Here is a 23,553-nt window from a genome sequence, read left to right on the forward strand (position 1 = left end):
CACATACAGACTGAAAGTGAGGGTATGGAAAAAGATATTCCATGCAAATAGAAATCAAAAGAAAGCTGGAGTAGCAATTCTTATATCAGACAAAATAGACTTTAAAATAAGGCTATTACAAGACACAAAGAAGGACACTACAAAATGACCAAGGGATCGATCCAATAAGATATAACAATTGTAAATATTTATGCACCCAACATAGGAGCACCTCAATAAGTAAGGCAAATACTAACAGCCATAAAAGGGGAAATCGAGGGTAACACAATCATAGTAGGGGACTTTAACACACCACTTTCACCAAGGACAGATCATACAAAATGAAAATAAATAAGGAAACACAAGCTTAAAATGATACATTAAACAACATGGATTTAATTGATATTTATAGGACATTCCATCCAAAAACAACAGAATACACATTTTTCTCAAGTGCTCATGGAACATTCTCCAGGGTACATCATATCTTGGGCCACAAATCAAGCCTTGGTAAATTTAAGAAAATTGAAATTGTATCAAGTATCTTTTCCGACCACAATGCTATGAGACTAGATATCAATTACAGGAAAAGATCTGTAAAAAAATACAAACACATGAACGGTAAACAATACACTACTTAATAACCAACAGATCACTGAAGAAATCAAAGAGGAAATCAAAAAATACCTAGAAGCAAATGACAATGAAAACACGACGACCCAAGACCTATGGGATGCAGCAAAAGAGTTCTAAGAGGGAAGTTTAGACCAATACAATCCTACCTTAATAAACGGGAAACATCTCAAATAAACAACCTAACCTTGCACCTAAAGCAATTAGAGAAAGAAGAACAAAAAAAACCCAAACTTAGCAGAAGAAAGAAATCATAAAGATCAGATCAGAAATAAGTGAAAAAGAAATGAAGGAAACGACAGCAAAGATTAATAAAACTAAAAGCTGGTTCTTTGAGAAGATAAACAAAATTGATAAACCATTAGCCAGACTCATCAAGATAAAAAGGGAGAAGACTCAAATCAATAGCATTAGAAAGGAAAAAGGAGAAGTAACAACTGACACTGCAGAAATACAAAGGATCATGAGAGATTACTACAAGCAACTCTATGCCAATAAAATGGACACCTGGAAGAAATGGACCAATTCTTAGAAATGCACAACCTGCTGAGACTGAACCAGGAAGAAACAGAAAATATGAACAGACCAATCACAAGCACTGAAATTGAAACTGTGATTAAAAATCTTCCAACAGGACCAGATGGCTTCACAGGCGAATTCTATCAAACATTTAGAGAAGAGCTAACACCTATCCTTCTCAAACTCTTCCAAAATATAGCAGAGGGAGGAACACTCCCAAATTCATTCTACGAGGCCACCATCACCTTGATACCAAAACAAAGAAAGAAAACTACAGGCCAATATCACTGATGAACATAGATGCAAAAATCAACAAAATTCTAGCAAACAGAATCCAACAGCACATTAAAAGGATCATACACCATGATCAAGTAGGGTTTATTCCAGGAATGCAAGGATTCTTCCATATATGCAAATCAATAATGTGATACACCATATTAACAAATTGAAGGAGAAAAACCATACGATCCTCTCAAATGATGCAGAGAAAGATTTTGACAAAATTCAACACCCATTTATGAAAAAAACCCTCCAGCAAGTAGGCATAGAGGGAACTTACCTCAACATAATACAGGCCATATATGACAAACCCACAGCCAACATCATTCTCAATGGTGAAAAACTGAAACCATTTCCACTAAGATCAAGAACAAGACAAGGTTGCCCACTCTCACCACTATTATTCAACATAGCTTGGGAAGTTTTAGCCACAGCAATCAGAGGAAAAAAAGAAATAAAAGGAATCCAAATTGGAAAAGAAGAACTAAAGCTGTCATTGTTTGCAGATGACCTGATACTCTAAATAGAGAATCCTAAAGATGCTACCAGAAAACTACTAGAGCTAATCAATGAATTTGGTAAAGTAGCAGGATACAAAATTTGTGCACAGAGATCTCTGGCATTCCTATGCACTAATGATGAAACATCTGAAAGTGAAATTAAGAAAACACTCCCATTTACCACTGCAACAAGAAGAATAAAATATCTAGGAATAAACCTACCTAAAGAGACAAAAGACCTGTATGCAGAAAATTATAAGACACTGATGAAAGAAATTAAAGATGATACAAATAGATGGAGAGATATACCATGTTCTTGGATTGGAAGAATCAATGCTGTGAAAATGACTGTACTACCCAAAGCAATCCACAGATTCAATGCAATCCCTATCAAACTACCACTGGCATTTTTCACAGAACTAGAACAAAAAATTTCACAATCTGTATGGAAACACAAAAGACCCCGAAGAGCCAAAGCAATCTTGAGAACGAAAAATGGAGCTGGAGGAATCAGGCTCCCTGACTTCAGACTATACTACAAAGCTACAGTAATCAAGACAGTATGGTACTGGCACAAAACAGAAATATAAACCAATGGAACAGGACAGAAAGCCCAGAGATAAACCCACACACATATGGTTACCTTACCTTTGATAAAGGAGGCAAGAATATACAGTGGAGAAAAGACAGCCTCTTCAATAAGTGGTGCTGGGAAAACTGGACAGGTACATGTAGAAGTATGAAATTAGAACACTCCCTAACACCATACACAAAAATAAACTCAAAATGGATTAAAGAGCTAAATGTAAGGCCAGACACTATCAAACTCTTAGAGGAAAACATAGGCAGAACAATCTATGACATAAATCACAGCAAGAATCTTTTTGATCTACCTCCTAGAGAAATGGAAATAAAAACAAAAATAAACAAATGGGACCTAATGAAACTTCAAAGCTTTTGCACAGCAAAGGAAAACATAAACAAGACCAAAAGACAACCCTCAGAATGGCAGAAAATATTTGCAAATGAAGCAACTGACAAAGGATTAATCTCCAAAATTTACAAGCAGCTCATGCAGCTCAGTAACAAAAAAACAAACAACCCAATCCAAAAATGGGCAGAAGACCTAAATAGACATTTCTCCAAAGAAGATATACAGATTGCCAACAAACACATGAAAGAATGCTCAACATCATTAATCAGTAGAGAAATGCAAATCAAAACTACAATGAGGTATCATCTCACACCGGTCAGAATGGCCATCATCAAAAAATCTAGAAACAATAAATGCTGGAGAGGGTGTGGAGAAAAGGGAACACTCTTGCACTGTTAGTGGGAATGTAAATTGATACAGTCACTATGGAGAACAGTATGGAGGTTCCTTAAAAAACTACAAATAGAACTACCATACGACCCAGAAATCCCACTACTGGGCATATACCCTGAGAAGACCATAATTCAAAAAGAGTCACGTGGGCTTCCCTGGTTGCGCAGCGGTTGAAAGTCCGCCTGCCGATGCAGGGGACGCAGGTCTGTGCCCCAGTCCAGGAGGATCCCACATGCCGCGGAGTGGCTGCGCCTGTGGGCCATGGCCGCTGAGCCTGCGTGTCCGGAGCCTGTGCTCCGTAACGAGAGAGGCCACAACAGTGAGAGGCCCGCGTACCACAAAAAAAAAAGAGTCATGTACCAAAATGTTCATTGCAGCTCTATTTACAACAGCCAGGACATGGAAGCAACCTAAGTGTCCATCGACATATGAATGGATAAAGAAGTTGTGGCACATATATACAATGGAATATTACTCAGCCATAAAAAAAAACGAATTGAGTTATTTGTAGTGAGGTGGATGGACCTAGAGTCTGTCATACAAAGTGAAGTAAGTCAGAAAGAGAAAAACAAATACCGTATGCTAACACATATATGTGGAATCTAAGAAAAAAAACAAAGGTCATGAAGAACCTAGGGGTAAGATGGGAATAAAGACACAGACCTACTAGAGAATGGACTTGAGGATATGGGGAGGGGGAAGGGTAAGCTGTGACAACCTGAGAGAGTGACATGGACATACATACACTACCAAACGTAAAATAGATAGCTAGTGGGAAGTAGCCACATAGCACGGGGAGATCAGCTCGGTGGTTTGTGACCACCAAGTGGGTGGGATAGGGAGGGTGGGAGGGAAGGAGACACAAGAGGGAAGAAATATGGGAACATATGTATATGTATAACTGATTCACTTTGTTATAAAGCAGAAACTAACACACCATTGTAAAGCAATTATACTCCAATAAAGATGTTAAGGGAAAAACAAAAAAAACCTATACATGTGTTAAAGTTCAGTGAATTGTTCACCAAAAACAAAAAAAGGTCAATTTACTTTATGCTAATTTTAAAAATAAAATGTATAAAAAGCAAATGGGAATATTAAAAAAAAACTACTGGGAGCTCCCTGGTGGCACTGTGGTTAAGAATCCACCTACCAGGGCTTCCCTGGTGGCACAGTGGTTGAGAGTCCGCCTGCCAATGCAGGGGACACAGGTTCGTGCCCCGGTCCGGGAAGATCCCACATGCCACGGAGCAGCTAGGCCCGTGAGCCATGGCCGCTGAGCCTGTGCGTCCGGAGCCTATGCCCCACAACGGGAGAGGCCACAAAAGTGAGAGGCCCACCCACCGCAAAAAAGAAAAAAAAAAAAAGAATCCACCTACCAATGCAGCGGACACAGGTTCAAGCCCTGGTCTAGGAAGATCCCACATGATGCGAAGCAACTAAGCCCATGCGCCACAACTACCGAGCCTGCGCTCTAGAGCCCGCAAGCCACAACTACTGAGCCCACACACCTATAGCCTGTGCTCTGCAACGAGAGGCCACCACAATTAAGAAGCCTGTCCTCTGCAATAAAGAGTAGCCCCCGCTTGCTGCAACTAGAGAAAGGCCGCGTGCAGCAACAAAGATGCAACGCAGCCAAAAATAAATAAAACAAATAAATTTATTAAAAAAAAAACTACTAACAAGTGACTTTCGTTAATACATAAAGAAATCACTAACAAGTGATTTATTAATTTCATACATAGAAAGGTTTCATGTATTTATTCAATGAATATTTAACTATGGACTACTTGTCAAATACACTTTTTTGAAATATATATTAAAAAGCTGAACAGAAATTATATAACAGCAGTGAGATTTTGATATATGCACTATGTGTTATTATCTTATTAAATCCTCACAGTTAACTCTCAAAGGCACGTATTATTTATTATTCTTACTTTACCAATGCAGAAACCAAATCAGAGAAATTAAATAACTTGCCCAAAGTTGCTGAGATAATAAGTACTTGAGCTAGAAATTAAACATCAGTTTGTCTAATTCAGTGTCTGACCAAACAGTAGATGGTCAATTAATGCTGAATGAATGAATGCACATAAATGCATGCTCTATGATACAAGCTGCCTTCTGACATATTTTGTCATGTTAAATGTATGTATTCACATTTTAAAAGATAAAAGAATCTAGATGGATTAAATTAAATGGGTAATTTATTCATTAAATTCCTTTTGTAGTTAAGTTCACAGTTTTTAAAAGATCAGATTAAAATAACAGGACTATTTGTGAAACATTAACCAGTTTATTGCACTTGCAAATAGTTTTCTTCTTTTTAGTGCTACATAATCTACTTGATATAGTAATCACAATGGAATGAAGAAAAAAGAAACAAACACAGATACTGTCATTTTCCCTTTCCTTAGAAATTCTTTAATAAAAAAAATCAAAAGACCAACTCACACCAACAGAATAATTTAAAACCAGTATATAAATTTCCTTCAACTAGGTCTCCTTCCTTGACCATATACTCATACTTGGGCCATTTTGATGGTAGTATGTTTTAACACCAACCTCTCCAAAATAAAGAGATGCTGAGAATAATTGAAAAAAGATTAAAAGACCTTTAGAAAGTTTAACAGACGTAAGAAAGTTTTGATGTTATCACATAACTGTTTGAGATCAACATTTTATGTCAATTCAATTTTCAGCAATATATATTAAGTTTCCTATGATATTTAAGCGTTCTATGCTAGTCATCAGAATTATAGTTAGGTACAAGCTAGAAGATTATGACACATACTGTTCAGAAAGGATTTAACAGCAGGACTATGACTGCTATCCTCAGAAAGGCCTACTTCTAAGGCTGCCCGTTGGCTGGTACCTGGGAACCTGGATTTGTGGAGGGGTCTCACCATTTCCCCTAACTGATGAGTTATTGTGCCTAAACTGTTTGTACAAAGTGGTTTATACTGAACACCTGCTTTCCTTTTAGGAGTCTGAAATTTTGTTATGTAACAGTCAGAGGGTGCCTACGTGACCAGCCCCTAATTAAAAACCTGAGAGCTGAGGCTTTAACAAGCTTCTCCGGTAGAAAACGTTTCATATGTGTTGTCACAACTTGTTGCTAAAGGAACTGAATATGTCCTCTGTGACTCCATTAGGAAAGGACTCTTAAACACTTGCACTTCCTCCAAACTTTGCCTAAGGCACCTTTTCCCTTTGCTGATTTTGCTTTGCATGCTGTCACTCTAAAAAATCCTACATGCTGAGCCCAGTGGGAACTCCTAGAAAATCATCAAACCTGGAGTCAGTCATGGGGCCTTCCTGACATACATACTAAAAGTTATCTGAGTAAAATGTATACTTACCATCTTACCAGGCAATGTGCTCTGGGAGGAAAGTCATTATTCATACACAGCAAATCTTGCATAGATTGTGGAATAACATCTACAGAAATATTTGATAATTAAAAAGTGAGTATGTTCATTCTAAGGCAGAATTTTATCACATGATTTAAAGAAATCATTCTATGACATGTCTTGCTAGTCCATGTAGTTTTGCGACTGCTTAACGATTTGTATCTAAGGCTAACTGTAAGCTTTGGAGGAAGACCAGTGTCTCTCTTGCTCTCTCCCTTTTCTTTAAAAAAAAAAATAAAAAAAAAAACCAGTCCATAAAAAAATATATATTGATATATATATCATTCCCATGTTTATATTTTCCATTCTTCCAAATCATGATTCAAACAATTTCTCATTCCTTACTAGAAAACCTTGTTTTATTTGTTCTTCTTAGCCTGCCCTTGTCTTTACTTTTCTTCAAAATTATACTTAGAAGTCTGTCAACTCTATACCACCTCCCATGGCTAGCCTTTGCTCACCCCTGGCCGTCTTAAATATTCTTGTAAAATCACTACGCAGCTTCTCCTTTATAACCCATATATCTGTAAGTACATGCATTACTATACATAATAAGATACTAACATCAATGATCATTACTTACACTCGTAAATGCATAATAAATTCAAAGCATAAAGAATAATGTTTATAAAAATATTTCCTGGAACCTCCCTGGAGGTCCAGTGGTTAGGACTCCGCACTTCCACTGTGGGGAGCGCAGGTTCGATCCCTGGTCGGGGAAGATCCCGCATGCCACGCTGTGCAGCCAAAAAAAAAAAAAACCAATTTCCTTTTGCTGTATAGTTATACTTGCTGAGCAAATCTGTATTTTGTTAATTTGAAAAAAAGAAAGTACAACACTAATGACTTGATGCTCTAATTAAAACAATAAGCAACTCCAATAAATAAAAGACCGGTGTTTAAATCTTCTGACCTCTGATAATCGTTTTAAACATGTATCTCCAAATTAACTGAGCTGATGGTTTGCTTGTAGCTTCTACCATTAGTTACAGCTTCAATCACGACCAAATTAAAACTGCCCAATACATATACACATGCAGCAATAATGCCTTAACTACCTTAAATCCATTCACCTTCTCTCATCATACCACAGTCTCCTTCATCTATTCATCTCAGAAACACTGATTCTAGGGGCTTCCCTGGTGGTGCAGTGGTTGAGAGTCCGCCTGCCGATGCAGGGGACACAGGTTCGTGTCCCGGTCCGGGAAGATCCCATATGCCGCAGAGCGGCTGGGCCTGTGAGCCATGGTCGCTGAGCCTGCGCGTCCGGAGCCTGTGCTCCGCAACGGGAGAGGCCACAACAGTGAGAGGCCCGCGTACCGCAAAAAAAAAAAAAAAAACTCTCTTAAAATGGATCTTTCTCTTAAAATGATTGATAATATAAAATCAAGTTGCCTTTGCAAGTTTGTAAATTATGCCTAGCAAATAAAATATATGCCTTTTTGGGGAAGAAACTAACTCTTAAAATTCTTTATTAAGCTGCAAATGATGTTTGCTAACTTGAATACTAATTGCAATGCTTATACAAGAGCCTGGTAAACATCAGTAATCATGAGATATGTACAGTATCTTATTAAATCCTCCCATTAACCCTCCAGGTAGTATTACTCCATTTTACAAATGAGATCAGTCAAATTTAGAAAGGTCAAGTAACTAGTAAGTGGAAAAACAGAATTTTAATCCACTTGATCTGACTCTGAAGTCTGGGGTATATCCAAAACATGACACTGACTAATCAATAACTTTTTTAAAATTCTTCAAAGCCCAGCTTAGTTACTTAATTCTCTATAACATCTTCTCTAATCTCTCTGGACTAAAAGTGATCTTCCCTATTCTGAACTCCAGTAAGACTTTGTGCTTTGGGATGGCACTTACCACTTTTTACCTCTTATTATTGTTACTTACTTATAGACCTTATCTCCCCTACTGGAATGTAAACTTTTTTCAGTTGAGCTTAGCAGAGTACCGAGCACATCTCAGGCATTCAATAAATATGTGCTGATTTAATTAATTTTAAAATAAATGATGCTGCAATTTTTCCTCTATTTTTTTTCCTCTATTTTTCCTCTAGCAAAGATCATACTCTATTTCAGATGTGAAACAACTCTGCATACGTAAAATATCTCCAGAGGATACTACTTAATTAAGAGAACTAAATTCATAATTCAAAATTATAATCACTCTTACAAGAGTTTAAAAATATGTAGTACAAACTTACCTTCTAATACTTCATCCTTTCCTTCTTTATCAGGGAATTCTTGTACAAGATAATGATGAGTGATTGAGAACTTGAAATCAGCAAATGAAATCTCATCTGATTTCTCTTCCCATGTGCCAGAAGTAAATATACCCTGTATTTAACAAAAAAAAAAAAGGAAAAACATCTACTTTATGGTATTCAATAGTTACCATTAGGTTTATTAACCACAGATCTTTTTTCCCTTTTTCTGCCCATTAATCTAAAAGTTCGATCCTGTATTTATCCTCCCCATAGTAAAAGGAAAAGGAAAAATATGTAAGTGAATAAACAAAGAGGAAATTATTTTATAAACTATTTATCACAGTGTTCCTTTAGAAGAAAATTCCCCTAGAATATTATCAAGTGACTTACAAAATTGTAATTTTCAAGTAATTTCTGTAAGATGAGTCTCTATATAAACTCATGAATATATAGTAAATCCCATGCCTCTTCACACACCAATAAAACCCCAACACCTTCTCTACCAACAGCAGAATCTGTGAGTAGCTTTTAACTGAAAATAGTTAAATTTCATAAATTTAAAAAATTATAAAAAAATACATGACAATAAAATATTATAAAGATCGCAAATCTAATAACATCACTACATGGTACACAGAATTACTGGATATCAGAAATTGCTTCAGAAAAAGAAAAGCAAATTTGTAAAATCAATTTAAGTCACATGAGATCTGTAGTACTTATTTGCTTAACAGGTTCTGCAAGCTTCTTTATCAACCTTTGGCATTCAAATATTTTCAATTAAACAGCAACTTCTTCATTGGAAAATATTTTAATTAAAAATTCCAAACAGCCCTCTTACTTACACAACATAACCATAAAAAAGGATTTTTGCCACAAGTCCTCTAGTCTCCCATAGCTATTCTCTCCACTGGAGAGATATTACAGATAGTCATTACAGCATAGCACCACCACTACAAGGCAGAAATACCAACTCAGCAACTTCCAAATACAGATAGCCCCAAACTAGACAGGAAAAATGTAAGGAATGATTCTCTGCATTACTGAATTTTTTTAAAGTGTTTTTCAGACTGTACCTAAGTTTTATGTGTTCCTGGCAAGGTATTTATAATTCTGAATCTTTTTATTAGGAGAATAATCACCATGTATGATACATATCAAAAACTATGCTTTTTATACACTGGGTTTCTTTAAAGTGAGGTTAACCTGTGTTAAGATACATATGGCCTGTACCAAAAGTCTCAAACTGCAGTAAGTAATAAATGATATACATAAGAGCTTGGTTTGCTAGGAAGAATGCCCACAATAAAGCAGTGAAAGCTAAAACTAAGGTGGGGGGGAGAAGTCCGGAAAGTGAGAGATAAGTCCCCTTTTCAAGCTTGCAGAAAACCTGAAATTTTTTTTTGCCATATTTTTAATTGAAATATAGTCAATTTACAATGTTATGCTAGTTTCTGATGTACAGCAAAGTGATTCAGTTATACAATCCATACTTTTTCATATTCTTTTCCTTTATGGTTTATTACAGAATATTGAATATAGTTCCTTGTGCTATACAATAGGACCTTGCTGTTTATCCATTCTATATATAACAGTTTACACATCTGCTAGTCCCAAACTCCCAGTCCTCCCCTCCCCCTTGGCAACCACAAGTCTGTTCTCTATATGTCTATGAGTCTGTTTCTGTTTCATAGGTAAGTTCATTTGTGTCATATTTTATTTTTCTTTTCTTTTTGCGGTACCCGGGCCTCTCAGTGTCGTGGCCTCTCCCGTTGCGGAGCACAGGCTCCGGACGCGCAGGCTCAGCGACCATGGCTCACGGGCCCAGCCGCTCCACGGCATGTGGGACCTTCCCGGATGGGGGCACGAACCCGTGTCCCTTGCATTGGCAGGCAAATGCTCAACCACTGTGCCACCAGGGAAGCCCTGTGTCATATTTTAGATTCCACATATAAGTGATACCATATGGTATCTGTCTTTTTCTTTCTGACTTACTTCACTTAGTGTGATAAATCTCTAGGTCCATCCATGTTGCTGCAAATGGCATTATGAAATATTCCCCTAAAATGATACAAGAAACATTATCTGACCCTAATCCTGCATTCTAGGTACAACTGTCAACCTTACTGAACGGCTATCTCAAGGTGGATTTGGTTGTATTCAATATAGAGGGCATGCAGGTTCTGTATCCAAAACAAACTTTTTAAGATAATTTAGCTTAACTGAAAAACAACACTCCAACCTCCCTCCTTCAATTCCATTATGATACAGTCACTTGACACCAAATTCCAGTATGGTGTATATTTACTACTAGAACCAGAAAGGATAACTCTAGTTCAGAATTAATCTAGTAATTCATCAAAAATAACTTCTGATGGCCCTAATTAGACAATAAAAAGAATTAAGCACACAGACTAGAAAGAAAGCTGTCTGCATTCACAGATGGCATGATTATGTACATAACATATCCAAAGGAATCTACAAAGTACCAAAACTAACAGTTTATAAAGTTGTGGAATTCAAGGTCAGTATACAAAAATCATGTGAATTTTTATATACATATACTGAGCAAATGCTTGGGAAATTAATTTTTTTTAAAATACCACTCTTATAACATCAAAAAAAATCAAATACCTAGGGAAAAGACTTAATGAAAGATGAGCAAGAACTCTACGTAAAATACCTCAAAGCATTACTAAAAGATATTAAAGACCTAAACAGAGATATTTCATGTACATGGACTGGAAAACACAACACCATTAAGATGTCGATTCTCCCAAATTGATCTATAACTTCAACACAATCCTAATCAAAATCCCAGCAGGCATTTTGTAAAAACTGCCAAGCTGATTCTAAAACTAACATGAAAATCCAAAGACCCTCGAATAGCTAAAATAATCTTTCATGAAAAGTATACTACCTGATTTTAAGATTTACTTTGCTACAGCAATTAAGACAGTACAGTACTGGCATAAGGACAAATAGATCAATGAAACATAACAGATAGTCCAGAAATATATTCACACTAATACTTCATTTTACAACAGAGGAGCCTCTACAATTCAGTAGGGAAAGGATGGTTTTTTCAACAAATGGTTCTGAAATAATTAGATATTCATATGGAAGAGAACACAGAATATCCTCACAACCTTAAAATAGGCAAAAACTCCTTTGACAAGACACAAAAGTCACTAACAATAAAATCAAAAACTGAGAAAATGAACTTCACTAAAATAAACATGCTCATCAAAAGACACAATTAAGAAAATGACTAGGAAAGCCACAGACTAATGGAAAAACTCAAAATACATATATCTGACAAAAGACTCACAACCAGGATGTACGAGAATAATTTTTAAAACGAAACAATCCAATATTTTTTTAATGAGCAAAATACTTGAACAGACACTTAGCAAAAGAAGGTATGAATGACTAATAAATAGTTAACTGTGATGAATCACCAGATACTACTGAATTTCAGTAGTTGACAGCGAAACGCAAATTAAAACCACAATGAGATACCACTTCACACCCAGTAAGATGACTAAAAATAAAAATCTGACAATGCCAACTGTCAGAATGTAGAGCAACTTGAAATCTCACATACTGCTAAGAGTATACAATGGTACAACCCTGTACTTTAGAAAAGTTTGGCAGTTTCTAACACAACTGAACACAAGACCTAGCAATTCTGCTCCTAAGAATATACTCAAGAAAAATCAAAGCGTATGTTCACCAAATTGTTCATAGCAGATTATTAATAAGAAAAAAAATGGAAACAATTTAAATATTTATCAATAGGAGAAAGGATAAACACACTGTGGTACAGTCATACGATCCAAAAAATGGTATGTGTAACATGGATGAATTCTTAAAATATTATGTTGAGCAAAAAGTCAGACACAAATGCATAGTGTATGATTCCACTTATATGAAACTCAAGAACGGGTAGAATTAATATATAGTGAAAGAAATAAGAACTATGGTTACTTAAGAGATAGAAAAACAAGGAATCTTTCTGGGATGACGAAAATTGTTTTTTACTTTAGATGGTAGTAACATGGGTACATACATTTGTCAAAATAAACTGTAAATCTGAATTTTGTCCATTTTACTGTATGTAAACTATAACCCAACAAAGAAAAAACACCAATAGAACACCTCTTTAAAAAGAGATAAGGAGATATGGGGGAATATTAAACTTCTGTGGAAACTGTGGTAGGGTAGGGAGAGGAAGATGCTTTTTTCCAAGAGAAAAGATAATGGCAATTATGTAAGAACAACATGCACTAAACACCATCATGTGGACCCAAAAATCCTTTCCACTCATCTTTCAACTTAATAAATTTTAGGTAATTAAGAAATATTCTCAGCCAGAACTTCGGAGGGCCAAAGACCTCAGCAAGATAAAGGTCACTCTTTTAGTTGAGCCCTTCACAATGTCAGGCCCAGACTATTTTAATAGCTTTCTACTGGTCTCCGTATCCCTACCCTAAAATCCTTCTTCCTGAAATATAAATCTCATATTGTTCTTCTGTTTAAAATACTTTAGTGGATTTCCATAACCTGTAAGTGGCTTCCAGAGACGTTTAATCAGGTATTCTATCAGTAAAAGATTTTGAGTATCCACCTCCATATATGTATATTTTTATTAACAAATTAAGCATTACTGTAGGAATATATTATGCATATGATATATAAAACAAAAACATTAAAAAGGGATATAAACATGTAATATAATTAGAAGTCATAATACAAAAATGGCTCATCACAAGCACCTCTAAGTGTGGCATTACTGGGTTGGCCAAAAGGTTCATCTGGTTTTTTCTGTAAGATGGCTCTAGTAGCACTTAGTTGTCTTTAACTTCATTTGAAACAATTTTGTTAGACTGTACGTGACAGCTATCATATAAGCATGCATTTAAGAAAAGACTTATCAAAACTGGTGAATTTTTGTGTAGCCATTTTAATACTGAAGATGAAAGAAAAAAAGCAACATTTTCGCATATTATGCTTTATTATTTCAAGAAAGGTAAAACGCACCTGAAATGCAAAATAAGATTTGTGCAGTGTATGGAGAAGGTGCTGTGACTGATCGAATGTGTCAAAAGTGGTTTACGAAGTTTTGTGCTGGAGATTTCTCACTGGACGACGCTCCATATTCAGGTAGACCAGTTGAAGTTGACAGCGATCAAATCAAAACATTAACTGAGAACAATCAATGTCATACAGTGCGGGAGACAGCCGACATACTCAAAATATCCAAATCAAGCACTGAAAATCATTTGCACCAGCTTGGTTATGTGAATCGCTTTGATGTTTGGGTTCCACATAAGTTAAGTGAAAAAACACTTCTTGACTGTATTTCCGTATTCAATTCTCTACTTAAATATAACGAAAATGTTCCGTTTTTAAAATAGTGACAGGCGATGAAAAGCAGATACTGTACAATAATGTGGAATGGAAGAGATCGTGGGGAAAGTGAAATGAACCGCCACCAACCACACCAAAGGCCCGTCTTCATCCAAAGAAGGTGATGTTGTATATATGGTGGGATTGGAAGGGAGTCCTTTATTATGACCTCCTTCTAGAAAACCAAACGATTAATTCCAACAAGTATTGCTCCCAGTTAGACCAACTGAAAGCAGCACTCAACAAAGAGCATCCGAATGAGTCAAGAGAAACGCATAACCTTCCATCAGGATGACGCAAGACCGCATGTTTCTCTGATGACCAGGCAAAAACTGTTACAGCTTGGCTGGTTCTGATTCATTCCGCTGTATTCACCAGACATTGCATCTTTGGATTCTCCATTTATTTCGGTCTTTATAAAATTCTCTTAATGGAAAAAATTTCAATTCCCTGCAAGACTGTAAAAGGCACCTGGAAGAGTTCTTTGCTTAAAGGTAAAAAGTTTTGGAAGATGGAATTATGAAGTTGCCTGAAAATGGAAGAAGGTAGTGGAACAAAAGGGTGAATACGTTTGTTCAATAAAGTTCTTGGTGAAAATGAAGAATGTATCTTTTATTTTTACTTAAAAACCGAAGGCACTTCTTGGACTGGTAGAAACACAAACCCACCAGACTTGGCCCCACCCCTTTGCTGGTTTATCTCCATGGTTACCTTCCACCTACCCTGTGTTACGAATCCTAACAACTTGTATTTCCTCAGAGGCGTGCTTTATCTTTGACATCTGGGCACAGACTATTTATCCTGCTCTTCTCTACTTCCTCTTAGCATACCCTTCACATATTCATTCTTCAAAACTCATCCTAAATGTTATTTCCTGTAGAAAATCTGCTTTACTTCCATGAAAGGTAATGATCCTCAATGTCTTGTTCAAATCACTAGAATGGCTTCTTATTCAAGTCACTTACTTATATATCTATTTCTCCATTAGACTGTAAAGAGCAAAGACTACAGTCTATTCTTTGCAGCCCAGAACTTAACAGTGCCTACATGCTTAATAAGTATCTTAGGAATTACCTTTATCAGTATTCACAAAGAAACCCATGTTTTCCAAATATACTGGAAATATTTCAGTAAGTACACAGAATATATAGTCTGAGGTCTAGTCTAACAACTTGAAATACCACACAACCCAGTCCCTAAAGGTATGCTCTCTGACTTGAACTGACATATGTACATCACAGTCCTCATGTTGAGTTACCCGTGAAGTTAATTTCCTCATGGTATAAATCAAACACGTGGATAAACTCACTGCCTTCCTGGATTAAAAGATTTCTGTAACACCTAAACATAAGCCATCTTTAAGATTTATTGGTTACCAGAATCAAATTTCACATCATAAACAAGCTACCATTAAAAATATAATCTTTCATTATAAAACTAAAACTGTTTAAATTACCGTTTAACAAATTATTAAAAATGTTTTTCAGGGCTTCCCTGGTGGCGCAGTGGTTGAGAGTCCGCCTGCCGATGCAGGGGACACTGGTTCGTGTCCCGGTCCGGGAAGATCCCACATGCCGCGGAGCTGCTGGGCCCATGCGCCATGGCCACTGAGCCTGCGCGTCCGGAGCCTGTGCTCCGCAATGGGAGAGGCCACAACAGTGAGAGGCCCGCATACCGCAAAAAAAAAAAAAAAAAAAAAAAAAAAAAAAAAAAAAAAAAAAAAAAAAAATGTTTTTCTTCTACTGACAAAAGCAACACATTATTGAAGAGGAAAAAAATATAGTGAAGCATAAAGCCTAGTGGTTTTTTTCCATTTCTTTTTTGAAGAGCACAGAGCTGTGGTTCTCACCCTAATTAGACTTCATAATCAACCACAAGGCTTTCAAAAACATACTGATAACTAGGGCTCCAGAACAGACTAATTAAATCAGAATCCTGAGGTTGTGTCTAAACCCTAGAATTTTTCAAAAGCTCCCCAAGTGATTCTAATGTGCAACCAGGGTAATCAAAACCTTGGTATAAAGGTAAAAATGAAAGTTTTCATGCACTGATGGAGGAAATCCTTTTGAACGTTTGCAGTATTGAAATACAAATATTAAAAAGCCATCTATCTATGTTGGGACAACTGAATATCCGCATGCAAAAAAAAAAGAAGTTGGAACCTTTATCCTTACACTAGGCATGAAAACTAACTCAAAATGGATGACAGACCTAAATGGAAGAGCAAGAACTATAGACACCATCAAGAAAGTGAAAAGACAGATCACAGTACATGCTGCAACATAGCAAATGGGAAAAAATGTGTGAATTATGTATCTCATAAGGGACTTGTATCCAGAATATACAAAGAACATTTACAAATGAATAATAAAAAGATAAATAATCCAATTTAAAAATGGGCAGAAGGGGACTTTCCTGGTGGCGCAGTGGTTGGGAGTCCGCCCTGCCGATGCAGGGACACGGGTTCGTGCCCCGTTCCTGGGAAGATCCCACATGCAGCGGAGCGGCTGGGCCGTGAGCCATGGCCGCTGAGCCTGCGCGGTCCGGAGCCTGTTGCTCTGCAACGGGAGAGGCCACGACAGTGAAAGGCCCGCAAACCGCAAAAAATAAAATAAAAATTAAATTAAAATTAAAATGGGCAGGGACTTTCCTGGTAGTCCAGTGCTTAAGACTCCAAGCTTCCACTGCAGGGTGGCGCAGGTTTGATCCTAGTCATCAACTAAGATCCCACATGCTGCCCAGTGCAGCCAAAAAAATAAAAATAAATAAATAAATCTACTTTAGAAAAAAAATGGGCAAAGGATCTGAATAGACATTTCTCTAAGAAGATATACAAGTGGCCAATAAGACATGAGAAAGGGACTTCCCTGGTAGCGCAGCAGTTAAGAATCCGCCTGCCAATGCAGGGGAAATGGGTTCGAGTCCTGGTCTGGGAAGATCCCACATGCTGCAGAGCAACAAAGTCCAGGCACCACAACTACTGAGCCTGTGCTCTGGAGCCCGCAAGCCACAATTACTGAGCCCACAGACTGCAACTACTGAAGCCCATGCACCTAGAGCCCGTGCTCTGGAACAAGAAAAGCCACCACAGTGAGAAGCCTGCGCACCGCAACGAAGAGTAACCCCCACTCGACGCAACTAGAGAAAGCCCATGCACAGCAACAAAGACCCAATGCAGCCAAAAGATGTAAATTAATAAATTAAAATAACATGAGAAAATGTTCAACATGAACAGCCATTAGGAAACTGCAAATCAAAGCCACAGTGAGACATCACTTCATATCCACTAGGATGGCTATAATTAAAAGATAATATCAAGGGAGATCAATTGGTGGAGTAGAATGCTGAGCTCACCTCCCCACAGGAACACATCACAATACAGCTACATGCGGAATTCTTATTGAAAACAAATTGGAGAATGATAGAAGGACTCTTCTTCAACCAAGGCTATGAGGAAAGATCCACACAAAGTCAGGTAGAAAGTGAGGAGAAGCAATCAGGATCTGTAGCACTAGGAGGGGACACAGAAGAGGAGACGATATCACAGGCTCAGAGATCCTCCGTGGGGAGTAAGTGGTCCAAGCCACATATTGAGCACCACCTCCCTGGGGTTCAATACCAGGAAGATGTGTCTCCTTAGTTGGTTTGAAAACTAGTGGGACTTATAGGAGGGCTATAAGAAACCGAGATTCTACTCCTGAAGAATGCACACACATGCTTGCTTACTCCCAGGAATAAGGCCTAGGAAGAAGAGTGAAACTTCCTTGGGCTCTGGCTGGTTTCCCAAAACCACACACAAACTGTGGGCACCCTGGCCCACACCAAGCACCTCTCCAGCACCTCTAGTTATTTATTTATTTATTTATTTTATTTATTTATCTTTGGCTGCACTGGGTCTTCATTGCTACATGCGGGCTTTCTCTAGTTGTGGCAAGTGGGAGCTACTCTTCGTTACGGTGCACGGGCTTCTCATTGCAGTGGCTTTTCTTGTTGCGGAGCACGGGCTCTAGGCGCATGAACTTCAGTAGTTGTAGCACACGGGCTCAGTAGTTGTGGCTTGCGGGCTCCAAAGCACTGGCTCAGTAGTTGTGGTGCACAGGCTTAGGTGCTCCGCGGCATGTGGGATCTTCCCAAACCAGGGCTCGAACACCTGTCCCTTGCATTGGCAGGTGGATTCTTAACCACTGCGCCACTGGGGAAGCCCCAGACATTTTTTTAAATGTCTGTACAGATTACTTCCCTGCCCTTCAGGATAAGAACTACACCCACTGAGTGTCTACTAAGCCAAGTAATTAATGTGTAATTATGTGTGTATGTTCATGTTTGTGTGTCTGCATACATAAAATCTCCTAATGCTGTCATATAAGTTTCAACCCTATTTTATAGATAAGAAAAGGTTCAAAGATTTAAAAACCTGTCCAAGGCTACCATACCATTAAGTACTAAAGCTAGAATTTGATCCACCACAGCCTGGTTCTTTCCAGTAGAAGCTAAGGCAGATAGACATAAACACGCACATATACATATATAAATTCAATAATACATATGCGAACAAGATAAACAAGGAGAACAATATATGGGTCAGAGCTTAAGGAGATGGGTGGATAAATATCAAGTGAGTCAGAAATGGATTCATTCAGAAAAGTGGATCCCCGTTAGTTTGTAGGTAAGGTAAGGCTAATAAGAAAGAACAGGGCTTCCCTGGTGGCGCAGTGGTTGAGAGTCCGCCTGCCGATGCAGGGGACGCGGGTTCTTGTCCCGGTCCGGGAAGATCCCACATGCCGCGGAGCGGCTGGGCCCGTGAGCCATGGGCGCTGAGCCTGCGCTCCGCGATGGGAGAGGCCACAACAGTGAGAGGCCCGCGTACCGCAAAAAAAAAAAAAAAAAAAAAGAAAGAACAGATAATGGTCTGGGGCGGGACACTGGATGTCAAATTTAGGGAACAAATAGTCCAATTCAGCTGAAGTTTCCTAAAGGGAATAGAGAAAAAAAAGGTAGAGAGAGACCTGACAGTGGATGTCTACGATTATCAGTTCTAGGAGTTTCAACTTCACCCTGGGGGCAATGAAGAGCCTTTGAAGGCTTCTGTGTAGGCTTGTAACGTGATAACGGTATTAGTTGAGGAGAATTCCTCTGAACACCCTGGATGGAAAGAAGAAATAGGAAAGAGCTAAGTAGGGAAGAGATAGGAAAAAATATTTGCAGGTTATGTATCATATATTGGGTAGGCCAAAACGTTCGTTCGGGTTTTTCCATAACATCTTATGGAAAAACCCGAACGAACATTTAGACCAACTCAATAAGAGATTAATATCTAGAATGTAATAAAGAACTCTTACAACTTAACATGTGCATTAAAAAGTGAGCAAAGAGACCCTCAAGATGGCAGAGGAGTAAGACATGGAGATCACCTTCCTCCCCACAAATATATCAGAAACACATCTACATGTGGAACAACTCCTACAGAACACCTACTAAACTGTGGCAGAAGACTGAGACTTCGCAAAAGGCAAGAAACTCCCCATGTACCTGGGTAGGGCAAAAGAAAAAGGAAAAAACAGAGACGAAAGAATAAGGATGGAACCTGCACCTCTGGGAGGGAGCTGTGAAGGAGGAAAAGTTTCCACACACTAGGAAGCGCCTTCACTAGCAGAGACCGAGGGTGGGCAGGGGGGAAGCTTCGGAGCCACAGAGGACAGCGCAGCAACAGGGGTGCAGAGGGCAAAGCGGAGAGGTTCCTGCACAGAGGATGGGTACTGACCAGCACTCACCAGCCCGAGAGGCTTGTCTGCTCACCCACCGGGACGGGCAGGGGCTGGGAGCTGAGGCTCGGGCTTCGGAGATCAGACCCCAGGGAGAGGACTGGGGTTGGCTGCAAGAAAACAGCCTGAAGGGGGCTAGTGCGCCACAGCTAGCCAGGAGGGAGTCCGGGAGAAACTCTGGACATGCCTAAGAGGCAAGACACCATTGTTTCGGGGTGCAGAAGGAGAGGGAATTCAGAGCATCGCCTAAACGAGCTCCAGAGATGGGCGCGAGCCGCGGCTATCAGCACGGACACTAGACGAGCATGAGACGCTAAGGCTGCTGCTGCAGTCACCAAGAAGCTTGTGCGCAATCACAGGTCACTATCCACTCCACCCCTCCCAGGAGCCTGTGCAGCCCGCCACTACCAGGGTCCCGTGATCCAGGGACAACTTCCCCAGGAGAACACATGGGGCCTTAGGCTGTTGCAATGTCACACCGGCCTCTGCTGTCGCAGGCTCATCCTGCATTCTCTACCCCCCACATCCCCCAGGCCTCAGTGAGCCAGAGCCCCCTAATCAGCTGCTACTTTAAACCCATCCAGTCTGGGCAGGAACAGACGCCCTCAGGAGACCTACACGCAGAGCCAGGGCCAAATCCAAAGCTGAACCCCAGGAGCTGTACGAACAAAGAAAAGAAAGGGAAATCTCTCCCAGCAGCCTCAGGAGCAGCGGATTAAATCTCCACAACCAACTTGATGTACCCCACATCACTGAAGTACCTGAATAGACAAAAAAATCATCCCAAATTGAGGCGGTGGACTCTGGGGACAACTGTAGACTTGGGGTTTGCTTTCTGCATCTAATTTATTTCTGGTTTTATGTTTATCTTAGTTTAGTATTTAGAATTTATCATCATTGGTATATTTATTGATTTGCTTGCTCTCTCTTTTTATAAGGATTATATATATTTTTCCTTTTTGTCTTTTGTGGGTGTAGATGTATGCTTCTTTGTGTGATTTTGCCTGTATAACTGCTTTTACCACTTGTCCTACGGTTCTGTCTGTTTTTGTTTTTTTAGCATAGTTTTTAGTACTTGTCATCACTGGTGGATTTGTTTTTTGGTTTGGTTGCTCTCTTCTTTCTTTTCTTTTCTTTTTTTTTTACTTTTTTTTTTCTCCTTTTCTTCTGAGCCATGTGGCTGACAGGGTCTTGGTGCTCTGGCCGGTTGTCAGGCCTGTGCCTCTGAGGTAGGAGAGACGAGTTCAGGACATTGGTCCACCAGAGACCTCCCAGCTCCAAGTAATAACAAATGGCAAAAGCTCTCCCAGAGATCTCCATCTCAATGCTAAAACCCAGCTCCACTCAACGACCAGCAAGCTACAGTGCTGGAAACCCTATGTGAAACAACTAACAAGACAGGAACACAACCCCACCCATTAGCACAGAGGCTGCCTAAAATCATAATAAGTCCAGAGACACCCCAAAACACACCACCAGATGCTGTCCTGCCCACCAGAAAGACAAGATCCAGACTCATCAACCAGAACACAGGCACCATTCCCCTCCACCAGGAAGCCTACAAAACCCACTGAAGCAACCTTAGCCACTGGGGACAGACACCAAAAACAACATGAACTACGAACCTGCAGCCTGTGAAAAGCAGACCCCAAACACAGTAAGGTAAGCAAATTGAGAAGAGAGAGAAACACACAGCGGATGAAGGAGCAAGGTAAAAACCCACCAATTACACAAAGGAACAGGAAATAGGCAGTCTACCTGAAAAACAATTCAGAGTAATGATAGTAAAGATGACCCAAAATCTTGTAAATACAACAGAGAAAATACAAGAAACACTGAACAAGGACCTAAAAGAACTAAAGAGCAAACAAATAATGATGAACACCACAATAAATGAATTGGAAAAATCTCTAGAAGGAATCAATAGAGAATAAAAGAGGCAGAAGAATGGATAAGGGACCTGGAAGATAAAACAGTGGAAATAACTACCACAGAGCAGATTTAAAAAAAAACAATGAAAAGAATTGAGGAGAGTCTCAGAGACCTCTGGGACATTAAACGAACCAACATTCAAATTATAGGGGTCCCAGAAGAAGAAGAAAGAAAGAGACTGAGAAAATATTTGGAAAAGTTATAGTTCAAAACTTCCCTAACATGGGCAAGGAAATAGTCAATCAATACCAGGAAGGGCAGAGAGTCCCGTACAGGATAAAACCTAGGAAAAACACACCAAGACACATATTAAGCAAACTATCAAAAATTAAATACAGAGAAAAAATATTAAAAGCAGCAAGGGAAAAACAACAAAGACACAAGGGAATCCCCATAAGGTTAAGAGCTGATCTTTCAGCAGAAACTCTGCAAGCCAGAAGGGACTGGCAGGACATATTTAAAGTGATGAAAGAGAAAAACCTACAACCAAGATTACTCTCCCCAGCAACAATCTCTTTCAGATTCGAGGGAGAAATTAAAACCTTTACAGACAAGCAAAGCTGAGAGAGTTCAGCACCACCAAACCAGCTTTACAGCAAATGTTAAAGGAACTTCTCTAGGCAGGAAGCACAAGAGAAGGAAAAGACCTACAATAACAAACCCAAAACATTATGAAAATGGTAACAGAAACATACATATTGATAACTACCTTAAATGTAAATGGATTAAATGCTCTAACCAAAAGAAACAGACTGGCTGAATGGATACAAAAACAGAACCCATATATGCTGTCTACAAGAGACCCACTTCAGACCTAGGGACACATACAGACTGAAAGTGAGGGGATGGAAAAAGGTATTCCATGCAAATGGAAACCAAAAGAAAGCTAGAGCAGCAATTCTCATATCAGACAAAATAGACTTTAAAATAAAGATTATTACAAAAGACAAAGAAAGATACTACATAATGCTCAAGGTATCAATACAAGAAGATATAACAATTGTAAATATTTAGGCACGCAACATACAAGCACCCCAATACATAAGGCAAATGTTAACAGCCATAAAAGGGGAAATCGACAGTAACACAATCATTGTAGGGGACTTTAACATCCCACTTTCACCAATGGACAGATCATCCAAAATGAAAATAAATAAGGAAACACAAGGTTTAAATGATACATTAAACAAGATGGACTTAATTGATATTTATAGGACATTCCATCCAAAAACAACAGAATACATCTCAAGTGCTAATGGAACATTCTCCAGGACAGATCATGTCTTGGGTCACAAATCAAGCCTTGGGTAAATTTAAGAAAACTGAAATCATATCAAGTATCTTTTCTGACCACAACACTGAGACTAGATATCAACTGCAGGAAAAAAACCGTACAAAATACAAACACATGGAGGCTAAACAATACACTACTAAATAACCAAGAGATCACTGAAGAAACCAAAGAGGAAATCAAAAAATACCTAGAAACAAATGACAATGAAAACACAATGACCCAAAACCTATGGGATGCAGCAAAAGCAGTTCTAAGAGGGAAGTTTATAGCAATACAATC

General features: G+C 38.7%; 1 protein-coding gene across 2 annotated transcripts in view; it reads right to left on the bottom strand.

Moving 5' to 3' along the window:
* Positions 1–23,553, bottom strand: part of RAB3GAP1 (RAB3 GTPase activating protein catalytic subunit 1) — a 125,700-nt gene that overhangs the window by 75,665 nt on the left and 26,482 nt on the right. For both annotated transcript variants that reach the window (XM_032638613.1, XM_032638612.1), the window contains 2 exons: positions 8,872–9,004; positions 6,603–6,681 (listed from right to left, as the gene is read on the bottom strand). In XM_032638613.1, the coding sequence (XP_032494504.1) occupies positions 6,603–6,681; positions 8,872–9,004 (212 nt within the window). The remainder of the gene's footprint in view (positions 1–6,602; positions 6,682–8,871; positions 9,005–23,553) is intronic.

Source organism: Phocoena sinus, chromosome 7 (assembly GCF_008692025.1).
Source record: "Phocoena sinus isolate mPhoSin1 chromosome 7, mPhoSin1.pri, whole genome shotgun sequence".
Lineage (NCBI taxonomy): Eukaryota > Metazoa > Chordata > Mammalia > Artiodactyla > Phocoenidae > Phocoena > Phocoena sinus.